Genomic DNA, 17,272 nt, shown 5'->3' on the forward strand with positions numbered 1-17,272 from the left:
TAGGCCAGCCCAAGAATCGGTAGGCAGAGGCACGCACTAGGTCTTTCCCAACTAAAAATAGGGGCAAGGGGCAGTGGGCAGGAAGGGAGGGGCACCACAGAGGCACAACTCAAATTTCCTGGACCATGTCGATCGTAGCGCCGATCGCATCTCGCCAAAGCGAGATACTTCCATCTATCTCACGGCCTGTGTCATACGTCTCGCGCAAATAGGACAGACAAGCCTCTGTCTCTATCATGGATCAGCCTCTCGCTGCACAAGAAGTCTGAGGAGACCATCGCGCGCGAGTTGCTCATTCTCAACAGTAGTCAAAAGGGGCGGTGTAATTGACAGCAGGTCTGGGCTCAAGACGTTTTGAAGGCTTCCCTCACTGGCCTTACTCTCTCCGTTCCTCATCTCCCATCTCCACGATGCTATGGGTCTCCACTCGACCACGGGCGTCACCCTGCGGGGAGATAGCGTCGCCCTCGTCCGGAGTGTCACACAGCACGACTTTGACGCTCGGTCGTGTCTTCTTTCATATACATCTTACCGGAAAAGCGATGCTGCAATGCTGCACGCCAAGGCTCAAGCAAACTCATGCAGCTCCGCTGTCACTTGAATCGAAGCGAAGCGAGATCGTCCCGTGTCGCATGTCTGCCTAACTCCGACTGTGCATGGCAGTTCGGATCAGCTTCGAGAAGGGCGGCTCGATGCTGCTCCTCGCCCGCTGCAGGTGCGGCGACACTTTGTGGGGCCAGCCTCTCATTATTGGAAGGCCTGGACCGATGCCGCGAGCTCTGACAGGAGTTCAAAATCATGATCGTATCAACTGTCTCGTTTCCCTTCGACTTCATAAACTCTCCTCGACCTTCGCGCTTGTCTCACTCTTACAACCCACGAACTCTCCTCATCCTGTTATCATGGACCTCAGCTCTGGGATCTGCAACATCCAGACGTGAGTGATCGGGATTGCCCCGGAGAGGAGACGCTTTCTAACCCACGATAGCCTCGCTCCAGATTCACTGTCCTCGATGCCTCCCTGAGTCCTTATCTTGGGCCCTACGTCTTCCCTCAATCCGGATGCTCAGGGACATCGTGTACTTGGGCCGGTGCCGGGAACGACTTCTACACCAGCGGAACGTACATCTGCGACGGCGGTACCCGAGTGTCCGACGATAACAGCCTCTACTACGCCGAACAGCCTCAGCCAACGGACGACTCGGGCATTGTGAGCCTCAAACTTTACGCCTGCTCCTGCGGCAGCCAGTCGATCAACGCTGCCGCAGCTGCAAATGGGAGGCGACTGGCCCTCCGCCCCTTCTGTCCCACCGTGTGCGACTGGACCTACTCTGTCCCTCCCAGCGGGACGAAATGCAACGTCGCCTCGAGCTGTTTCTATGGCGCGCTGACTGGGACCCCGAATACCTTCGACAAGGAAAGCTGCGTGGTGCCCGCAGTCATGGCGCAAGACAGCGACAATACGCCCTTCTACGGTAAGCTAGGCGCGAACGGCGACTTCCAGTACAACATCTGCACGGGACGACCGTTTAGGTCGGACGGCTGTTTCGACGAGGTGAACTACGGGCAAGAACTGTCCCTCTGGTGCTCGTGTACAGGACCGGCGAACGACAAGAACCCCTGTGGCCTTGCCGTTGATGCTACGACGGCCAACAGCAGCAGCAGCAGCAGCGCAAGCAGCCAAACATCCACCGCTACCACATCCCCGTCAACATCAAATGGAGCTGTCAACGAGATGAAACAGGTCGGATTGCGAGGCATGACTTTAACCCTCCTCTTGACGAGCTTTCTTGCAGCGTATCATGCTTGATCTTGTATCGTCCCTCTGACTCGCTTGCATATCTCGTCCCTGGCATTTGAATGGATACCATCGTAAGCAAAGTTCGAATTGTCCGCACTCCGTTGGTAATGTGCGATCGCACTTGTTCAAGCCAGTCGGACTTCTACTAGCCTTTTTGCTCACGCGATTGGCGTTCTGACACAGCGAAGTAGTCGGAGAAGCCCGATCAGCAGGACTGGCCCACAGCTGCAAGCCTGTGTGTCAACGAGCGCTGTTCCTTTGTTTGCTGTCTCGCATCTCTTCCCATTGGGCGAAGGATGCCGCCAAGAGCGCTCGATCCGACTTGAGCTCCGCCGTTTGCAGATCTGGAGTCCTATTCCCGCACTCCCGCCAAACGGGATCGGCAGAAAGATCTTGCCCGTCCCGTGTCCCCATGGCCTTGCTTTCGACAGCTCCCGCGACCAGCCACGCGCTTTACTGCAGCGCACTGGGAGTACGGAGAACAACGATCATGCCCTCCTCAGTCGGGCGTGTGATTCTTGGTCACAGTCTCGAAGTCGCCGACCGCGATGAGGCAGCTGCTACTTGGAGCTACTGATCGCGAAGCCGCACATTGTGCGGGTTGCCTCTCTTCCATTTTCAACTCATTCCACCATGCTCGTCGGTGCATTCTTTGCCGTACTCGCCCTGCTCGTATCCCTCACTGAGGCGTACGAGGATTCGCCCAAGCCCGCAACGTCCTCCTCACCGGCCCTGGCGATGCCTGCGAGCTCCTCAAACGTGGCTGGAGGGCAAAGCGATGCTCCTTCTGCGTACCCTGATATGGCTGTCTGCAAAGTTCAGACGTGAGTATTCTTGCTGCTATCTAGAGATCTCTCCCCATCTGATCGTGCTGCCGTAAACACAGCTTCACCGCAAGCCCGCACGACCTGATTCCCCCTTGGGGGCCCTACCCAATACCGAGGTCCCAATGCTCCCATTTCGTGTGCCCATTCAGCCAAGGCCCACACGGAGGCCACACCACCGCACGGATAATCTGCGATGGTGCGACGCGAGTCCAAGGCAGCAATGGCATCTTCCCAGATAGCGGATACGGGGCTTCCGACGCCACACTCTACATTTGCTCCTGCAGCAATCGATTCACTGCTGGCGTCGAGATGCAGCCGGCGCACCACGCCGGCCTACGACAGCGTCCCCTATTGGGTCGATTGCTTCGAAGACAACAGCAGCGGTAACAAGGAGCATCTCCCGCTCCCGCCCCCGGACATGGTCGGGGGACCCATTTTCGAAGCCCATCGTTCCATCGTTATCTGCTCGACGCATTAGCTTCTTCCAATCAAAGCCCCGATGCATTGACCTCTCTCCTCTGACCCTTGTGAGGCGAGACGAGGCGCTGTTCTACGTGTGATGTATTGCTCTACCGGAGATGACGATGACAGTGGCGGTGACATTGATGAGGTATCTGTACGAGCGATACTCTCGCTCACGACGTGACAGGGTATAGCTTCGCCCTCCCTCCCGGCGTCCTCAACCAGCCCAACCTCCCCTCCTCCATGCCCCTCGAGTACGCATCGACACGCCTGTTCAGCTCCTTCTCGCTTTTCACCCCGGCCAGCCCAATCCTCGCCGCCTCACTCTGCGCAACAGCCAGCCCGACGGATCCGCCCGAGCTCGCGTCGATTCCCACGGGCGCACGAAGGCAGGCGGCGGCCATGACCAGGCAGGCCGAAGCGATGGCGAGGAGCATGGCGCAGTACCACTCTTGGCTGGCGAGGGTGAAGAGACACCAGTAGTCTACCGAGTGGATGAGTGTGCCGGGGAGGGCGGAGAGGACTACGGAAAGGTCGGAGGAGCCCCGCGAGGACGAGGAAGCGGAAGGCGGCGCTGTGCTTCCCGTCGCGCCCGTGGCTGTACTGGTGGCTGAGGGGCCGATCACCTTGACGATGCGGCCGGATGCGTCTGTGCCGGTTCCGGCGGCGGCGGTGGTCTGGATGACGCCAAAGCCGCCCACATGGCTGCTGAGGTCTTGCGCTGCGGAGATCGAGCTTGAAGCCTGAGCCGGAGCCTGGACCACGGGAGCTGGCGTAGTCTGGCTTTGCGCCTGCTGCACGACTTGTGATGCAGCCGAGCTTGCTGTGGCTGCTAGATTGTTTCCCTCGTTGCTGCTGGCGGAGTAGGGCAGCGTGGCAGGAGCGCCAACCGGCGTCTCACTCGGCGTGGGTTGCTGCTGTTGCGCCGTGAAGCTGTCCACCTCTCTGAAAGCCGTCTTTGTCTCATCTGCTGAGGAAAACACAGGCGTACGAGCTGGGGGATCAGGGATAGCCTGTCCAGAGACCGTCGGCGAGCTCGTATCGACTCCAATGGTCTCGGGCACACGAGCAGGTCCTGATTGCTCATAATCGTGGTCGTCGCTGTGCCACTTCGGATCCACGACGGCCATGAGCCCCTTCGATGGATGAACGTCCGGTGGCGAATCAGCACGTCTGCCATGTGCTTGACCCGGACTCAAACTCGGCGCATCGAAGGCCCTCTTGTCCCCGTTGATGGTCTTGTTATACGCTGCGAGCGCGGCAACCTCGAGGAAGCGAGTAGCCGACTGCTTGAACTTGTCGCTGCTGCTGCACAATTGCATCGTCTCCTCCTGCAGGCTAGAGAGATTGAGCGTCCTCTGCCATACGGACTGGATGCCCTCGTGCTTGCCCAGCGCAAGTGTCGTATCGGGCAAGCGGTAGAGGACTTGCTCGCTCCATCCTACGGTCAAATTGCACCTGCTGGACAGGGTGGCGCAACTTGCGTCTGGCGTGCAGCTGGCGTGGATGAGTGGGGCGTCTACTACCATGTACTGGGACATGTTGAGCTCGACGTACGGCTGGGCGGGGTTTTGGTCGAGGGACGTGAAGGCGAGGGGGCCAAAAGTGTCCGCTATCCGAGTCGTGGCCGGATTGAGACCCAGGGCAAGGTAGATCGGGTACATCTGCGACACCTCGGCCGGATCGTGACCGGCGAGATCGACGGCGTCAACGCTCGCGAGCGACGTGAGGGCGACGTCGAAGCGGCGGCCGACGCTGTATTGGCCAGCCCACGTCTCGTTGAATACGGTGCGGACCGGGGCGAGGAGGGTAGTGGCGGCGGCATGGCTGAGCGCGTATACCATTGCGACGATGATGCTGACGCAAAGGAGCAAGGGTCCGGCTCGCCATGTTGGGCGACCTCGCAGGGCTTCTGGGGCTAGGAGCCACTGGCCTGCCTCGGCGCCGCGAGCAGAGAAGCGTTTTGTGAGGACAGCGCCCAAGCCCGCGCCGAAGCCGATGGCGATGAGACCTCCGAGGACCGAGGCGAGGAGACCGAAGAAGACGTCATAGACGCTGCTTGCGCTTGTGCCGTCTTGGTAGAGCTTGATGGGCTGGATGCGTGCCGAGTAGAGGCCTACGATGGAGAGTGCAAAGGCGAAGAGGGAGCTGGACAGTACGAGGGTAAGGCGTAGCTTGGCGAATTTGTGGGCTGGTGGCTGGAGAAACACACCAATGGGTAGGTGTGAGGCTATCGATTGGTAAGAGGAGCGATCGGCCGAGTGCTTGAAGTCCATTGCTGCGAGAGAAGACGAGCGGTTGTGGTTGAGACGTATGCTGTCATGACGAATTGATGCTCGTCTTTTGTACTCTGCAGCAACGCCGTACGAGGGACGTCCGTCAGTTTCCGATCTCTCATCGCAGAAGACCGTTTCCGTGATGGAAGAAGATTGCCGTGAATAAAGTGAGGCTTGAGGATGCGACGAGATTGGCTAGACGGGACACAGGCGAGAATAATGTGGACGGAGCACTTAGCCACACGCATCACCTTGTCCCGCCGGTTAGTGAAAGTGAAAGGTGAGAAGCAAAGATGCAGGACGACGAGGGCGGGGCGCGTGGATCCACGCTTCCTGCAGGCTAGATCTGGGCCCGGCGGCTAATTTCGTCCCGCTCTTGCAGCGGATCCTTCACCACACCGCGGTGCATCCAGACAGCTCCGCCCGCCTCCGCGGAGACAGAGACTGACTTGCCTTTCGACCTTCCTTCGAATCACATCTCTGGTCGACGTCAAGTGTCCAGCCCTTGATTCTGAGCGCACCGCACCAATGCTATCTGTCAAAAAGAGACCGGGTACGCTCGCACTGCCACAAGTCAGGAGGGGCAGCAGCGACCCAAACCAAAAAAAAAAGGTGGCGCACATCGGGCGGGGCGTGATCAGATCTCTAAGCCAGATCTGCGCCACAACGACGACGATTCGAGATACTGTGATACGCGACGAGCTCAGCGATATGGCCAGGAGGCAGCAAGCTGCCATGACGGGACTTAGATGCTCCAGCTAGACGTTGCGCATCGGGACTGATACGAGAATGGACAGCTCCTCCAGACTAGAGTACTAAAGGCGCCCGCACAACGCGATGAAATTGCTTCTCACCATGCCAAACTCCTTCTGCAACACCATGAGCGACAAGTCCGCATTCAAGCCTTTGCCTTCCCCCTCCGCCCGCTCCCAGTCGGCGCACATCCTCTCCTACAGCGATGCTCCCCCCTCACAAGCACCACCTCCCATCGTCTACCCTTCCTCCAAATCCCCCTCCCGGCTTCGCTGGGCGGCCTTTGCCTGGGCTGTGCTCCTTGCACTCGCAATGCTGGGACCACTCGCAGCCCTGCTCGTCTACATCTTCGTCATCCACGGCTACGTTGTCGACGTGGACGGCGGCGTCATCTACACCGGCGCGGCATTCAACGTCATCACGTCCCTGTCCAACATTGTTAGTAAAGTCAGCGATTTGGCACTCGTGCCCGTCGTGGGCTTGATGGCTACAATCGTTGCCGCAGAGTGGTATCGCGCAAGCAACGTGTACGAAGGACGAGGCAGGCCAACACCTGTGCAGTGAGTCGCCGCACCTTCGCGTCCCTGCAGTACCACACAAAGCTGCATCTAACCTCACATCGCCCCTCCTCCGCACCTCGCCGCCAGCCTCGGCGCGGCCATGAGTCTTCTTGGCGGGCCCAACCCACGCACCCTCTGGGGGGCACTCCGCCTTTGGTTAGGCTGGGGCTCCACCTCTCGCCACTCGCACGTAAGAATGCCAAAGACGTTGCGCCTCTCGATCCTGCTATGTACCTGGCTCCTCGTACTCCACTATGGCATCAGCGCGCTCGATCAGGCACTGCATTGGACTACGCATCCGCGCTCAGTTGTTGAGAAGACGAACGACGTCCTGCTCACCGAGGACATGAGGTACAGCCGCCCTTTCAATGACACGAGGTGCGCTGAGTGGAAGGCGGATCCGGAGAATGCCGACAGAGCCTCGTACATTCGGGATTCGTGCGGGTTGCAAAAGTGAGTGCGCAATAACCCCTACAAGATTCGTGCGAGCCCTTCATTCACACCGGCGCCTCTCCGAATGGCCCTCCCTCCGCACTTCAGTGGCAGCAACAATGCCATGTACATCGACCAGCCCGAAGGGGCTCGCACCCTCGCCAACGCCTCGACTAGCAACTCTGTCGCCTGGACGAATCAGGGCTCCGCAATCATGGTGCCCGCGACGAGGCCCAACATAAGCTACACGGCCAGGGCGCTGGGAGTGAGTGCGAACTGCAAGTCCCTCACGCAGCAGTGTGTTACCTGCAAGACAAGCGGATCCTGCGTGGGCGCCGAGGGGACTTCGGAGGCGAGGCTTTGGTTCACTTGCCCGACGCTCAACACAACAAGCGTCAATTTGGACGAGACTACGTACGTGGACGGGCTGATCAATCCGGCCACCAACGGCCAATTGACGCTAAGCGGGTCCGGCTACCAGTATTTTGATAACCTCGCGCAGACTAAGTGAGTCACACAGACGGTCAGCTGGCCGCGATGCAAGCTGCACTTGACTATGCTGACCCCGCCCGTGCTCCTTACGATTCTCACAGCCCCTTCCGCTACGCCTTCGTCGGCCAAAGCTTCGCCTATGCCGGCATCGGCGACTATTTAAGTGGCCAATTGGTCGGCGACACGGGATTCATCACTTGGGGCCACCAAGGCGGGCTGAACGTCGTCGACTGCCAGGTCATGGCGGTAGACACCGTCTACAAATTCACGCCCCCCGCGACCTACACCGTCCAGTCGTCGGTGCCCAGCTCGCTGCTCCACGCGCAATATCTCTCCAACTTCGTGCCCGCGGGATCCGCAATCACCACCGCGATACAAGGGGCCGGGACGAGGCCAGGCAGCATGACCTTCGCGGATGCGACGGCTCTCGAGCTGGCAAAGAGGACCGTGGCCGGCGCGGCCGTGCTCTTCGACTCTGCGCCCTTGGTTGAGGTGTTAGGCCGGCCCGTCGTGGGGAGCACGGTGAGAGTGTCCGTTCTGGCCTTGTTCTGTCTGCTTGCAGGCCTCTTTGGGTGAGTGAACGGAGGTGCATCCACAGTACGCGCGCCATGCTACGTCGGTCGACTGACCATTCCCCTACCTTGCGCCGCATCACAGCCTCACTTCTCTCCTCGTAGGCCTCCTTGCCGCCTCCTCCCTGCGGGGTATCACGAGCCCATTCGTCTCGGTAATCCGCCAAAGACTGCTCAGCCCTTACGGCGTCCTGCTCGACCTGTACGGTCGCCCCTCTGAGCGGGAGAAGGACCTCATGTCCGACACGCTTACCAAGATGTTTGACGACACGCACGAAGGGGATCGTTTGGTCATTGGGCCAAGACTAGAGGGCAGGAGATGGCGCGTTCGCTCGCACAGACAGGAGCAGGCCCTTTGATGGCGAAGGCAAGGAAAGGAAGGGAGGAGAAAAGGTCCACAGCTTTGTTCTTGTATTCTGGGCGAGGCCGACGCCACTCAATTCAATCTCATGGTACGCGACACAGCTGATTTCATCTCTACGGCTTTTCTTGTCGCTCTTTGTCCTCGAAGCTGAATTTCACTCTGATCCCAATCTCAGTCACTCGAGCGTCGCTTGCCAATGACATTGCAACACGGAGCTCGTGATGAGAAAAAGGAGGTGGGCTCATCACGGCGCTCAGCTCGATCGCCCATGCAACTCGGACTCGACTCACCTTCGCAATGCAGTCTGGAGCGACAGGGGTTGAAGCAGAGAAGATAGGACGTGGGATCAGACGAGAGACAACGGGCCCACTCAGTCTACTTTCTTCTCTGCTACATAATCGAATTGCAAGCACGCCCCGCGCCATCTTGGTAGTGAACGGCGCCAAACACTCTGCCATCGTTGGTTCAGCGCAAGCATCGCGCCTATCCACCCATTGCCGCGAGGAGGCCATGGCAGCGACGAGGACCAGAGGGTCCTCGCCGGAGAGGGTATGTAAAAGTAGTCCAAGCCCCCATCCCCCAGCCATCGATGATTCCCCCTCGCTCATCCACCTGCTGTCACTCCCGATCCTTGATTTCCCGACGCCCAATGTCATTCTCCACCCCGCGCGTGGTCTGCCTGCGCGCCACCCAGAAGAGCTCGGCGTCGACCTTTCAGATGACGCTCTGCTCCATGTCAGCTGCCACCGGCGGCAGACGGACCTCTACCTCCCTCGTCGCCTCGTCCGCCTCCTCGAAGGTGCCCCAATTGGCATGGTCCAAGCAACGCCATCTTCCCCGCACTGAGGTCGAAACGCGAGCCCCCGTCGCGCATGCAAACCCCTACGCCCTGCAGCGCCTCGAGGTCTGGGTGGCGCGTTGGCGCAAAGACGAGGGGCTCATTGCGCTGGAAAGACGCAATCTCGCCCACCAGCGACAAGCCGCTCTCCCAGTCATCCTCCACAGTCTTGCCGTCCCACACGATCGGCCAAGACTCCTCCTTGCCCCCACTGCTGCGCGAGAGCGTCATCGTGTAGCGTCGCAGGAGGAACGACGTAGGCGGGCTGGCCGATTGCGGCAGGCAGCGGTTGAGGTTGCCATCCTGCGCGGTGAGGGTCAGTTCGACCTCTCCGTCGGCGATGTCGAAGTCGAGCTTGGCCTCGAGATGTCCGACATGCTTGCGCCAAGAGACGATGAGGGTGTTACCCCTGACTTGACCGCGGAACGACGAACCCGCCAAGCGCTCCCAAAGGCTGTCCATCTCGTCCTTGCCCAGCTCCGGCAGAACGAAGACGGTCCTCTTCTCCAGGTCCACGCAGTGGGTCTCGGAGACGTCACCCCGTGAGCTGGCGGCGGTGGGGAGCTCCTCGACGAAGGTGACGATGTCGACGTGGCCAGGCGGGAAGAGCTGCTGCTCGGCGTCGAAGAGAACATCGTACTCGGCGTCCTCGGTGAGGGCCTGGGCATTCTCGTCGTTGTCCTCGTCGTCGTTGTAGTCCGAGAAGGCAGTTTGGTCATCGTTGTCGTCGCCATCATCTTCGTCGCCCTGCGCCTGCGCTTGGGTCTGTGAGGGGTCGAGGTATGGCGACGTCTGCTGAGGCTGGCCAGGGCGGGAGCGAGTGCCGGGGTTCTGCGGGCGAGGGTCGCGCAGCGTGGTGAGGCGCCAGTACCTCGGGTGTAGCCTTTGTCGCGTCTTGGAGTTGGACAACATTGATGAGCCGAGGGATATGTTGTCCAAGTTCTTGAGCGCGGCTTCGTACCTTTGCCCCGCCTCACTCTCGCCCATGGTGCTGGTCGCCTTTTGCCTGAGGCGCCAGGCGAGGGAGCCTTCAAGGCGGCCAAAGGGGACGACGGGAAGGGCGTGGTTGCCGCCTTCGTACTCGCCGCCGAACCAAGCGCCCTTGAAGAGGTCGGCGCTGGGGTAGCCCTCTCCGCCTGCCACGGAGCGGAAGAGGGCAATTGCTACGTGTTCGTGGTATGCGAAGACCATACGAATCACGTAGTTCCACATATCCTTCTCTGAGTGGCAAAGAAGGCAGCCCAGGTCCCGTAGCGTGCGCCCCCTCGCAATCCCAGGCACCAATGCCTCCCCCTGCGCCACCAACCACTCCGCAAGCTCCTTGGAGCTCATCCCCTCCGGTCCGCGCGTGAGAGTGAACGCCCATTTCTGCACCACCTTTGCCTTGTACAGCTTGGGCTGTTTCTCCGACTTGCGGACGAACTTGCCCTGGTGGCCCTCCTCTGCGACGAGCAAGATGTCCTCGTATTCGGCATCGTGCTGTTCGGACCTCTCCGCCACCGTCTGACCAATGGCCATGCCGCCGTGGAAGATGAGCCGGCGGGTGCATCCACACGTGTAAAAAGCCTCGTAGAGGACGACGCGCCGTTACAGCCCGCGAGAATTGCTCTTGCGCGCGTCGAGCTCCGGGTACTTCTCCAAGAGCTCCTTGGCGTCTTGTGCGGACCTGATGTAGAATGGTGCGAGTGAAGAGCAGCAGAGGAGAGCTTGCTGGAGGGTGGTGAGTGCGCGGCTGAAGGTGTCTAGGTCGACGAGCCCAGGCGCGCAGACGGAGGATTTGGTGCTGATCCTCAGCTTGACGATGTAGACTGCTGCTTGAAGATCGCGCAGCAGCATTTGTCCGCCTGGAGACTGGATGCGCTCCATGCGGCGAGAGAAGGATTCTTGGCCAGGCTTGGGTACGAGGGAGGCCGAGTTGAACTCCGAGGTAGCGTCCTCCAGAGCGTTCTTCGTCCTTGCCGCGACCATGGCGTCGCGGAGGATCTTGACCTCCGTCCTCGAATGAGCCTGGCGGATCGCCAGGAGCTCTCGCGTCACGTCTGGAATTGAGCTGAACCACTCTTGCCACGGCGTCGAGAAGATCGACTTGCGTGGCTGCTGCGAAGCAGCGGGCGGGTCCATCGTCCCTGCTGCGCCGAGCCCGATGTCGATGGGGTCGTCGAGGGGCATGAACGTGGTGGCCTCCTCGACTAGTGCTTGTGCTCGCGGTGCTCCCGCCTCCTCGCCTCCCTCGGCAGCCTCAGTCCCTGGAGCTTGCTGCTGTCCTCCTTTCCCTTCCCCACCAGCTCCCATTTCTTCGTCTCCACCCTGCGCGCCACCCTGCTCTCCGCACTGCTGCCCACCCTGCTCCCCACCCTCCTCTTGCGCCTCCCCCTCGCCTGCAGGAGCGCTCATCCCCATCTGAGTTTCGCCTTGTCCCCCTTGGGCGCTGCCCGAAGTGGCTGCTGCGGCGGCTGCGGCGGCTGCGGCGGTGGTGCCGGTGGTGGTGGTGGTGCCGGCCCCGGCGGTGACGGTGGCAATGCTTTGGCCACTCGAGCTCCACGCGCGGCGCACGACCGGCATTGTAAAGCGTTGTGCCATAGGTAGAGGGTCCGTGATGGGCCTTGCGAAGCTGTAGAGGACACCGTCGCCTTCAATGTGCTCTCGCTCGTCGTCTGGTGTGCCAGCAGGTCAAAGTATTGTCGGAGCGAGGATAGGTTAGCTTGCGCTTAGACCCTTTCTTGACCCCTTTTCGGCTTCTATGACTCCAGTCCATGTCTTCTTGAGCTTGCTCCCTCAATGGGCTTCACGTCACAGGCACACCTCCTGCCTCGACGAGAAGCCCTCCTTCAATCGAAGTCAGGTTCGGTGTAGCAGCAGGGATGTCGTGCGCTTGACCTGGTGGCAGAAGCTGGTAGTACCACTGGACGATGAAGCCAGCCTCATGCTCGACGTAGTTGATCCGCGATGAAGGGTGGAAGCTTGACGAAGCATTTGCACAAGTTCTCGGCAATCAGGTGCCGTAGCGAGCGGGCTTAGACGAAGCATCGCCGCCCGAGCGAGCCTGAGCGGAGGACGAAGAGGGGCAGAGAAGGGTAGAGGAGGGTCAGGTCGATGCTGTGCTAGTAGCCTCAAGGGAGGGTGACGCGAACGGGACTCACTCGTAGCGAGCAGGCTCCGGCGGCTACGCGCGTGGATCGATGAGGATGTGTACGGGTTCGGTTGGGGCTGGTGGGAGGCGAAGTAAAGGTAAAATTTGGGCTAGTAGGCTGATTGAGTATGTTGTCAAGGCAGGGAAGAGGGGTGAGGTACGAAAAGAAACGAAGGAGGGGCTCGCGATTTCGCCCTTTTATAATTTTGCTCGAGATCGATGCGTCGACACGAAAGGGCTGCGAGACGAGCTGAGCTCGCTGAGCTCGAGTGGGACAAAGAGATTGCCGATGATTGCAAGCCCGTCTTTGAGCGAATGGGACAAAGGATTCGCTGCGAGTGCGGGCGGAAGATGATTGATTGCGGGCCGATGATGGCGTGATTAGGCGGTGAGGGTAAAGGGTCGCCCGCGAGCGAGAGGCGGGGAGGGTCAAGGATTGCCGACGAACGATAGGCGGCTTGGTCGGTCCGGACGAAGGCGAGAGAGCGAGTAGGAGGCTGTCATGGCGCGCATTACTGTGCTGGCCGGCTGGATCAATGGAGACGTGCGAAGGTGAGGAAGCAAGGCAGACAGCAGCGCTGAACTCGTGTTGGACTCGAGGGCGGACCGGGCCACATGTTGACTTCGACGGCGTCCCCGCACGGCGGGAAGCGATCTGCTGCAGGAGCGGGCATCGACCTCGCCGCTCACCCGCTCGTGGTTCCGCGCCGCCTCGCAGCTTGACTGCCTTTCCTTGGCTTCTCCGCATCGACACGCACATCGAGTGCTCAGTCCGCCTTCTTGCCAATCTCATTGCATCCTTCAGCCTCACTTTTCGCGACCTCTTCCATCCTTCACGAGAACGAGATGTTAGCATATACTGGCTCAGCGTGGCTGCAGCATGCAAAAGAGTGGCGCTGAGTTGTCGTCGTCATGACGGCGTGCGCTTCACCCGCGATCACTCGTCTTTCCATCCTCCTCTGCCGGCAGCAATAAACCTTTGCTCGCCACATATAACGATCGGCAGCCTTGCACCTACTCGTTGGCGTCTTGCTGGGCTGTGCCTTATCCTCGTACTACGAAGCTCCCTCTGCGCCATCGTCGCCATCTACTCGGCGCGCATACAGCCTATGAGCTCGACCTAAGTGGCTAGCATATAGATCTACCATCGTCTTCTTCTGCCAGCCCGCCTCAATTCGCAGAGGCCTCATCGCAATCTGCCTCGGCGCTGAATGCCACAATGTCAGCTCATCGCTCTCACTGGACAGCCGTCTGAGGACTCGCCATATCAAGCGTCTCGGGCTACAATGTCCGCAGCTCATCGAGAGATGGATAGTCGTGCAGAGTAACAGAAGCACAAAGCTTTGCCGACAGTCGTTGGCCCCATCGCGCTGCCCTACTCTGCCAATATCAAGGGGGGCAACAACACAGCAGCGACTGCAGGCCTGGCTGCGTCGCAAGGCGTACAGCACGCTCAGAGCCAGACCACGCCGGTCTTCGCACTCCAAACCAAGCCTCAGGCTCATCTTCAGTCTTGAGGCTTTGCATTCGCAGCGCAAGATCTCATCGGCCAAATCGCCGGCTTCAGCGTCAACCAGACGAGCACCATCGCTACAGATACACGCATCCGACTACCGCGTCAAAGTGATCGGCCTCGCTCCTCTCGCGACTCAACGTGCGGCCCCTCCGGCCTCTACGTAGTCCCCTCCGCCTCCGATCCACTTCGTCGACTACTGGTCTCTCTCTACCCTGCCCAGCCAAGAGTGGAACAGCACCACGCTACTTTTGATCATCGCCCCCGCCTGCCTCATCACGGCCGTGCGCCACTGGTGCTCTACGCCTCCTTTCCCGGGTCGGTGGGGCTGGCCTTTGCGAATAGACTGGACGCGCAGCCGCCGCGACCATTTGAATCTGGAGTCAACCCCCAAGGGGCCTTTGTCGCAGGCTGGTCCGCTGCAGGTCAACGCCACCCAACCCTGCACGGTACTCGTGCTGACCAGCGGCGTCGCTGTTCGATGCACCGCCGCAGGAGCAGACGTAGAGCTCACCGCTGGGGGATCCGTACGCGGCATCTTGGAAGCGCGCGTTATCTTCTACAACTCGGGTAGCTCCGTCGCAGATGATCGATCTGGTCGTGAACCCCTCGCCTGCGCATTGGTTGAACCGGCACACGAGGTTGGAGCATTGGGACATCGGTATTGAGTAAGGGCCTAGAGGGGAAATGAGGTCGTGCGGGCTTGCAGGGAAGCTGTGTAGGGAAGCACGGTCAGACAGGGAGAAGCCTCTCGACAGCAGCACGATGACTCACGTCTGAACTTTACAAATGTCCACACCACTCCAAGAAGAAGATGCCTCTCTGTGTGCTACAGCGGGCGCCGCTGACGTGCGCGAGGAGGACAGCGAGCACTCGTACGCCTCTACGAGGGGTACCAGTGGCACGAGCGTGGCAAAGAACGCGCCGACAAGCATGGTGGAATCAGCTGTCAATGGAAGGTAGGCAACGCTCATTGCACGAGTCTCAATCAATGAGCTCAAGTAGCAACGCCTCTTCACTCTCGTGGGCAATGGGCCCAGCTTTCGACCTTGGCCAAGCAAGAGCGCGTCAATCGATTCATGGACGATGGTTGTTCCGAGACTCGCAGTCGCAGTTGCGGGACTGATCGCGGGACGCCAAAAGCGGTCGGGCACACACTGGGCCATGCAACACGGGACGTCAAGACATCTCTGCCGTCTTCGTCAGGCGAGAACCGCTTCTTGTCGGAGGCAGCAGGCATAGCCGAGACAGGGGGACAATGAAGTGGAACAGCCTTCGAGCTTTCAACAAGATAGACGCCGCGCAGTCAAAGATCGGGGAGAGATCATTGAGCGTGCAGCGCGAGAGGTCCGAGCGCGAAGCGGGAACGAGGGAAGATCGCCTAGCGGAGCCTCAAGACACGGGTACGCCGCACGGGCCCCTTCAAGCACATTGTCGGGAGGCCGGGCCGATCGAAGAAGCAAATGGCTGCTCGGGCTGCGAATACAACGAAAGAGCTCGACTGTCTAGGCATTGCTGGCAAAGTTGTGGATACTGGCATGAGCAATGAAACGTGGCACCAGGAGAGAAGCGCGATGCGAGGTCAAAAGTCACACGCTGCGAGAAAGCTCGTCAAGAGGATAGCCAGCGCCATGCCTCGAAGTGCGCAATGCTTCTGCTCGCTGACAGCTCCATTCGATCACACGTTGCGCTCGCGCTCATACCTGCTCCTTCGCCTCGCCTCGCCTCATCTCCTCCCCTCCGCCTCGCGTTCCTCCTTCTCCAACTCGCCGCGCAACGCCCCGCCCAACTGCGTAGCCATCTGCGCTCCTACTTGTATTGCTTCTCTCACCCTACTCCAGCTGGGGGAACCCCACCCACCCGTCTCCCAGGTGATTCCCTCCCGCGCGCCTGTCGGTGGCATAGGCAATCGTAGTGCGGCATCCCCATTGTCGCCGCCGGAGTTACTTGCCTCACCCGCGGTCAGGTTGAGGAGGGAGGGGAGTAGGTGCGTGATGAGGATTCGAGGTGGGGCGTGCGATGCGACGAGGAAGAGCTGACGCGATGAGGGGAGACAGAGGGCTTCTTCTAGCGTGGGGTCGAGGAGGTGAGACCCGTTGGGGAGCTGTGTGCGGGCGGCGTGAGGGTCAGAGGCGGGGTGGAGAGTGAGCGCGCGCACGACTCACCATGCCGAGCGTGATACCAGTTCCTACGTCTTCCCGCCCCTCTAGAGGTACACCGCGCCCACTGCCGTCTACCAGCTCGAAATCAACCGCACGACTCGCGCTCGCCTTGCCCTTGAGACTCGCAATTCCTACCTCCTCCATCGTCGCGTCCCCATCCCCCGCGCCCTTGCCCGGCGCACGCGCGTAAGCGATTTCCTTCGTCCTGGGCAGCCTTACCCTCCACAGCGCAGCGCACAATGCCGCCCACGCAGCGTCGTACACATTCCCACCCGCCATGCTATGCACAAGCACGTCCACGCCTAGCGCCCAATGCGTTGCGCCTCGTAGCGGGCGTGCGGAGCTCGGGTGAGAGGGGGGTAGGATGATGAACTGGCCAAGTCGCTCTGGGCGGCCAAACGCCGCGGTAAGGTGGGAATGCACGAGATGCTGCAACGTCTCCAAACTGGCGTCGAGCTCCAAACACCCCGTCTTGCTGCTATTACCCCCGTTGAGGACGGGAACCTCACACCCAGGGCTCGTACGCACATCCACGCTCCACACGCTGCCTGCACTCCCCCCGCCAGCCATGTCCGCCGCTGATGATTCGCTCTCCTCCGCCGTGTCTTCTGCATAGTCTGCTGAGCGCAGTACGCTCGTTGTGAGGCGGACGCTGACGCTCGTTTGACCGATGGAGATCCGCGATTCGCCCTCTTGATCCTCGTCGTCGCTGGGCGGAGAGAGGAGGAACGGGCGTGCGGAGAGGAGGGGACGTTGGTCTTGGCGATGGGGAGGGGTGGAGAGGAGGGAGGAGAGGAGGAAGGAGGACTGCGAGAGGGAGAGAGGTGGAGACATGGCGGGCGAGCGAGCCAGCGAGTGGTGGGAGCGCAGGGAGCAGAGGCAAGAATTGTGCGAGTCGCCAGGCCGGAGGGACGGAAAGAGACAGGCGGCAGGCAGGCGGGCAGGCAGGCGGGCAGGCGGGCGCACACACACTCCACTCGCGCGAGGGTCGAATTTCAGCTCGCAGGGCAGGGCGCAACGCACCACGCGGGCGGGCGGCGAGCTGCGAGCAATCGATGCTGCGCTCCCTTCCCTTCCACTCACTCCCATC

The 17,272-nt window shown here is 60.5% G+C and overlaps 9 protein-coding genes across 9 annotated transcripts; 3 read left to right on the top strand and 6 right to left on the bottom strand.

Annotated features, from left to right (window-relative positions):
• Window positions 1–735: 735 nt before the first annotated feature.
• BDZ90DRAFT_281651 (hypothetical protein) lies at window positions 736–1,874 on the top strand. Its single transcript, XM_025509389.1, has 2 exons — window positions 736–937; window positions 1,000–1,874. The coding sequence occupies exons 1-2, from the start codon at window positions 768–770 to the stop codon at window positions 1,808–1,810; spliced, it is 981 nt and encodes a 326-aa protein (XP_025359654.1). The 5' UTR covers window positions 736–767; the 3' UTR covers window positions 1,811–1,874.
• Window positions 1,875–2,434: 560 nt separating this feature from the next.
• BDZ90DRAFT_262500 (hypothetical protein) lies at window positions 2,435–3,106 on the top strand (the record flags this gene model as incomplete). The annotated part of the gene is made up of 2 exons (XM_025508492.1): window positions 2,435–2,625; window positions 2,971–3,106. 2 exons carry the CDS (start codon window positions 2,435–2,437, stop codon window positions 3,104–3,106), a joined length of 327 nt encoding a protein of 108 aa, XP_025359655.1.
• BDZ90DRAFT_234269 (hypothetical protein) lies at window positions 2,909–5,646 on the bottom strand. Its single transcript, XM_025506950.1, has one exon. The coding sequence runs from the start codon at window positions 5,364–5,366 to the stop codon at window positions 3,264–3,266; it is 2,103 nt and encodes a 700-aa protein (XP_025359656.1). The 5' UTR covers window positions 5,367–5,646; the 3' UTR covers window positions 2,909–3,263.
• A 457-nt stretch (window positions 5,647–6,103) lies between these two features.
• On the top strand, window positions 6,104–8,912 carry BDZ90DRAFT_75939 (hypothetical protein). Its single transcript, XM_025509847.1, has 5 exons — window positions 6,104–6,679; window positions 6,767–7,132; window positions 7,220–7,618; window positions 7,705–8,175; window positions 8,261–8,912. Exons 1-5 carry the CDS (start codon window positions 6,204–6,206, stop codon window positions 8,532–8,534), a joined length of 1,986 nt encoding a protein of 661 aa, XP_025359657.1. The 5' UTR covers window positions 6,104–6,203; the 3' UTR covers window positions 8,535–8,912.
• Window positions 8,913–9,275: 363 nt separating this feature from the next.
• On the bottom strand, window positions 9,276–10,895 carry BDZ90DRAFT_262503 (hypothetical protein; the record flags this gene model as incomplete). Its single annotated transcript, XM_025508493.1, has 1 exon — window positions 9,276–10,895. The coding sequence occupies one exon, from the start codon at window positions 10,893–10,895 to the stop codon at window positions 9,276–9,278; it is 1,620 nt and encodes a 539-aa protein (XP_025359658.1).
• Window positions 10,896–10,964: 69 nt separating this feature from the next.
• BDZ90DRAFT_262504 (hypothetical protein) lies at window positions 10,965–11,939 on the bottom strand (the record flags this gene model as incomplete). The annotated part of the gene is made up of 1 exon (XM_025508494.1): window positions 10,965–11,939. One exon carries the CDS (start codon window positions 11,937–11,939, stop codon window positions 10,965–10,967), a length of 975 nt encoding a protein of 324 aa, XP_025359659.1.
• A 1,546-nt stretch (window positions 11,940–13,485) lies between these two features.
• On the bottom strand, window positions 13,486–14,139 carry BDZ90DRAFT_75999 (hypothetical protein). Its single transcript, XM_025509848.1, has one exon. The coding sequence runs from the start codon at window positions 14,010–14,012 to the stop codon at window positions 13,563–13,565; it is 450 nt and encodes a 149-aa protein (XP_025359660.1). The 5' UTR covers window positions 14,013–14,139; the 3' UTR covers window positions 13,486–13,562.
• Window positions 14,140–14,403: 264 nt separating this feature from the next.
• Window positions 14,404–14,955, bottom strand: BDZ90DRAFT_262505 (hypothetical protein; the record flags this gene model as incomplete). Its single annotated transcript, XM_025508495.1, has 2 exons — window positions 14,404–14,734; window positions 14,795–14,955. The coding sequence occupies 2 exons, from the start codon at window positions 14,953–14,955 to the stop codon at window positions 14,404–14,406; spliced, it is 492 nt and encodes a 163-aa protein (XP_025359661.1).
• Window positions 14,956–15,478: 523 nt separating this feature from the next.
• BDZ90DRAFT_234273 (hypothetical protein) lies at window positions 15,479–17,017 on the bottom strand (the record flags this gene model as incomplete). The annotated part of the gene is made up of 2 exons (XM_025506951.1): window positions 15,479–16,124; window positions 16,186–17,017. Coding segments are annotated over 2 exons (1,210 nt in total), but the record flags the coding sequence as incomplete, so codon positions are not given.
• Between the last annotated feature and the right edge of the window lie 255 nt (window positions 17,018–17,272).

Source organism: Jaminaea rosea (genome assembly GCF_003144245.1).
Source record: "Jaminaea rosea strain MCA 5214 unplaced genomic scaffold BDZ90scaffold_16, whole genome shotgun sequence".
In the NCBI taxonomy this organism is placed as follows: Eukaryota; Fungi; Basidiomycota; class Exobasidiomycetes; order Microstromatales; genus Jaminaea; species Jaminaea rosea.